General features: G+C 34.6%; 1 protein-coding gene across 4 annotated transcripts in view; it reads left to right on the forward strand.

Moving 5' to 3' along the window:
- The window catches only part of LOC130820570 (albumin-2-like), a 2,900-nt gene extending 1,062 nt beyond the window's left edge, over positions 1 to 1,838 (forward strand). For 3 of the 4 annotated variants that reach the window (XM_057685995.1, XM_057685996.1, XM_057685997.1), the window contains exon 2: positions 842 to 1,838. In XM_057685995.1, the coding sequence (XP_057541978.1) occupies positions 873 to 1,352 (480 nt within the window). In that variant the 5' untranslated portion in view covers positions 842 to 872 and the 3' untranslated portion in view covers positions 1,353 to 1,838. Of the gene's footprint in view, positions 1 to 825 lie in introns of all 4 variants that reach the window. The other variant, XM_057685998.1, reaches the window with a different exon arrangement.
- Positions 1,839 to 5,000: the final 3,162 nt, after the last annotated feature.

A 5,000-nucleotide genomic window follows, 5' to 3' on the forward strand; every position in this document is an offset into this window, starting at 1 on the left:
TATCTTGAAGAGAAAAATGGACAAAAGGACAAAGAAAACAAGAAATTTATAAAAATATATTTTTTTGTGTTGTGCAATAGTTGGGGCGCATAAAATATATTTCGCCCCGAGCTCCTAAAATCTCATGACCGGTCCTGTAAATACTGAATATAGTGCACTTTTACTAAGGTATAGGAGTTTTTAATTCATTTAGCTATATTTTTATAATGAGCATTAGTATAAGAAATGAAATCATATTTTTTCTTCTAATCTAATATCAGGCTATCAGCTAGTATATAGAAGTCTATTACTGATCTTTCTGTGCTTGTAAAAAAATAATGTTAGTCTGCAACACAAATAATGTATCCGCTAGCTAAGGCAAAAGATAAGGATCCTGAGCTAGCTAATTCACTATAAAATACTCCTAGCTGGTAATTTATATGGAGTATTATTCATTTATTTTTCATATTACTGTATATTTAAAAACAAATTATCAATAGTTCCCTTTAGTTTTGGCACTTTATTAATGGTATCTTTAAGTTTTTTTTTTAATTATCAATAGTATTCTCATATTATTGAGCATTTCACAACTCTAACGTTTTTTAACTTTTTTCCGTCAAAAATCTTCTAAACCCGTTAATTTTTTTCTTTTCTTTTTATTTTTCAATTTAAAACATAAAAAAAAAGTTAATGGTTTTGGATGGAAAAAGTTAATAAAAGGTTACAGTGGTAATAATATAAGGATACCATTGATAATAGAAAAAAACTTTGGGATATCATTAATAAAGTGCTAAAACTCAGGGGTAACACTGATAATTTTCAAAAAAAAAAAAAAATTATAAAAAGTTGAAAATGTGCGCAGGTTATCTTCACCTAGCTAAATAATCAGGAAAATGTCGAACCCAATCTATGTAACTGCTGCTTTCAGATCAGGACACAAAAATCAAGCTTACATATTTATGAAGAAGGAATATCTGATTGAAGAAGTAAATCCAGGTACTTGTGATGACAAAATACTTTACGGACCAGCGAAAGTTAATGAATATTCTGCATCTCTTAAGGGCACAGTTTTTGGAGATAAGGGAATCGATTGTGCTTTCCCATCTCAAGAAAAAGGAGTTGCATTCATCTTCAGTGGCCACCTTTGTGCCAAATGGTCCTACGGTTTAGAAACTGCAGAAAATAAGCTCCTGGTTGGGCCTTCCCCAATTGAAGAGGTATTCCCTTATTTGAAGGGTACTGTTTTTGTAAATGGGTTGGATGCTGCTTTTGAGACATCACGCCCTTATGAAGTTTACCTGTTTAAGGGAGATAAATATGTTCGTATCAACTATGAGGGTGCTGGAAAAGTGTTGAACACCAGCCGTCTTTAAGAGGGACTATCTTTGAAAATGGATTTGACGCTGCTTTTTCTTTGGATCACGATACTTATCCGAATTCAGTGTATTTGTTTAAAGGAGATACCTATGCTCGTGTCACATACACACCTGGTACGACAGTTAATGAGAAGCTCGACAACTTGGCAAAAATTACGACCTACTGGAAGGGTTTAGGAAGCGTCTTGCCTCGTTTTGAATGAATATTATATATGCTCGTTTTGTTAAATTAATGTCTGACTATGTTTTCATTATTATTGTTGTTGATTTTACATTACTACTATTATTTAATTCGTACTATGTCGTTTATGTTGTCTGAAATCATCCTAGGATGAATTAAGGTCTTGATCGAGGGTATTACCTGCAACAATATATGTGTTGTCCCATAAGTTCAGGCTCGTTGCCTTGGCTTTATTTGCATTATGTTTTCATGTTCTTGTATTTCAATATTATCAAATAAATATTTGTCTTCGTTCTACGGAATAATATCTCCGCTTCTGCCTTTTCTTTAACGTTAAATATTTTATTTTTTATTTCTTTTAAAGAACACGTGGAGGACATTGTACATGGGCAGCAAAGGATGTTATAATGACAATTAGCCTTCATTAATGATGAGATAATTCGATCGATACAAGGTGACGTGACTTGTGCATGTTGTTTGTGAATGACATTATTTTGGTATATGAAATTAACCAGGGATGCGGAATAACTGAAGTTAGAATGATGGAGATAGTAGTTCACAAGGTTTCAGGATCGTGATTCTACTTTGAATTCGAAGCGGCTCACAGAATCGAATCACAGATAAACCAATCCTACAAACTTTGCTAAAATAAGATTTGTACGTAGCTATAATTATTGTTTTGACATTTTTAATCTAAAAAACACTTAAACAAACCAAATGCTTATAATTGGAGATTATAATGTATATTCAAATGTCAAAGTAGTTATTTCATTTTCATCGTTGTTTAACCACTACTGAAATTTGAAGCAAACAAGCAATAAAGTTTTTATTTAGTGGTTACATAGATTATACATATGACTTACAATTTAAAGTACAAATTTTTATTTTACATCAATTAAAAAGTACATTTTGCTAAGAAATCTAAATACTTCAAAATTGCAAAATTTAATCAATTTTTATCACAGTGACTGTTAAGCTATGAAATTTCAAATTGACTAATAATATTAAAAAAACTATAACTGCAAAACAACTTATTGGAGTTTTGGTGTGACTTTGAATACACCAATGGAGTATGATGAGGTTGGTAGTGTGTGGATGTGTGTATGTGTGTGTATGATGATGTGGGAGTCATTATAGACTCTCTGAGGAGCCGCTTGACCCACATTGTGGCATACTTGACCGAGCAGTTAGCTCGACCAGATCAGTGAACATTCTGATCTGTTGCTCGACTGGAATACAAACTGCTCGACCAAGGCCATTTCGCTCGACCGGTCGAGCGAGGGTCCAGAATGCACTCTGTTTTCTTGCGCGATAAGTTTTACGGGAATGTTTTGTTGTGGGTCTTTACCTAATCATTGGTATACGACTACTACTATAAATAGGAGTCTCATACACTCACTCCAATGTTGATTCAAACCCTAGCTAAACACAAATCCATCTTCTTTATCTTCTCCAAGTGTAATACTTCATTGTAAGAGTTTTTGAGAACTCCATTGTTTCTTCACATAATCAAGCAAGCTAACTACCACCGAGGACATAGCCCACATTGGGATGAACCTCGTTAATCTTGTGTCTTTGATTTTGCTTTCTTTCTTATTGTTTTTCATTGCTTATTATTGAAGTGTTGTTTACTTGCATTGAACACCCTTGCCATTGGTCTTGGTTGTATTATAAGGATAAAGATTGAAACTTTAGACCTTATTGTGTTCGTTTTATCAATTGGTATCAGAGATTAAGGCTTTTGTTGGTGTTTGGGAGTGTTCAAGAGTGTAAAACTTGTAGAAACATGTCTTTAATAGCTGGATATTGAGAAGTTTGATAGGAGTGTAAACTTTGGCATGTGGCAAGTCAAGATGAAAGAAATATTGATACAAAATGGGGTGCGCAAGGCTCTTGAAGGTGAAGACAAGAAACTCATTGGAGTAAGTGATGCAAAATGGGAAGAAATGGATGCTAAGGCTCTATCGGCTATCCAACTATGTCTCTCAAATGATGTTTTGAGAAAAGTTGTGAAGGAGACTACCTTTAAAGGGATATAGGAGAAGTTGGAGTCTCTTTTTATGGAAAGAGCGTGATCAACCGGCTACTCTTGAAGAGTATACTCTACGATCTTCGATTGGAGGAAGGTAAACCCCTTAAACCCTATCTTGATGAATTTTATTCCATTGTCATGGACTAGCAAAATATTGATGTTAAACTTGATAATGAGGATTTGGTCATTTAATTGTTGTGTTCATTACCACCTTCTGACAAGCACTTTAAGGAGAACTTACTCTATGCTAGAGACAATTTGAGTAGTGATGATGTTAAAAATGCCTTGACCCAAAGGGACTTGATAGTAGGGATGACAATTCAGTCCGAATCCGACCCTAGTTCGACTCGATCCGAAGAAAATAATCCGATTCGAGTCCGAGGAAAAGGTTATCCGACTCCAACTCCGACTTCACGATTTGAATCCGAGTTAGAGACGGACCAGAGTTGGACCTTATTAAAAATCCGACACTCCGACCCGACTTCGACCCTGAAGAAAATCTGACTTTGAATTTGACTTTTAACCCAATATTTTGTTTCCTTTAAACTCTAGACGTGACTAATTTAAGCTCTCTCTCATACTAATTGTAATTTTCAATTTTGAAAAACTAATTGGTATTTTTATTTAGGTCAATCAATCAAAATACGACAAATCAGATCAAGAGAAATAAAATACGCCAAATCAAAATGCGAGAAAATTTTGTTAAATTGTAGTATTAGGAATATTTCTCAAGTTAAACTTGAATTCAAAGTACATATTTTTTTGTTAAATTGTATTTGAAAAATATATTTTCTTAACTTCGTATGCTTTAAATCATTAGTACAATATCACAATGATAAAGTTTGATAATAATCCGACTCCGTATCCGACTCTGTATCCGACTCTGTTGGAGGTTCGAGAATCCTAGTCGGGGCAAACTTGGAGTATGCATAATCCGACTCCGAGTGGAGGTGGACTGAAAAGAAAAGTTCGACTAAAATCCGGAGCAAAGTCGGAGTATATATAATTCGAGCCGAGTCCGACCCATTGCCATCCCTACTTGTAGAGCTGTTCAAAACAAACCCGACCCGAAATCGAAAATTATCCGACCCGAAAAATATAAGTTTTTTAGGTTTACCGAACCGCAATTACCCGAACCGATACTTCACTCGAACCGTTTGATAACCGAAAAGGGCAAAATCGAACTCGAACTGCAACCGAATTTTATAACCGACATATAAACCTTAACCGATACCCTCTGAACAGTGATCGACCCGAGTCAAATCCGACCCGAATTATGCACGTAACCGAATGTAACCTGACTAGAACCGATTAAGATCGAACTGTTTTTAACCTAAACTGATACAAACCCGATCGATTATTAATCGAACTATTTTTAACCCGAACTGATATAAACCCGAACCAATTCTAAATCGAACTGTTATAAATCTGA

The sequence above is a fragment of the Amaranthus tricolor genome, chromosome 8 (genome assembly GCF_026212465.1).
Source record: "Amaranthus tricolor cultivar Red isolate AtriRed21 chromosome 8, ASM2621246v1, whole genome shotgun sequence".
In the NCBI taxonomy this organism is placed as follows: Eukaryota; Viridiplantae; Streptophyta; class Magnoliopsida; order Caryophyllales; family Amaranthaceae; genus Amaranthus; species Amaranthus tricolor.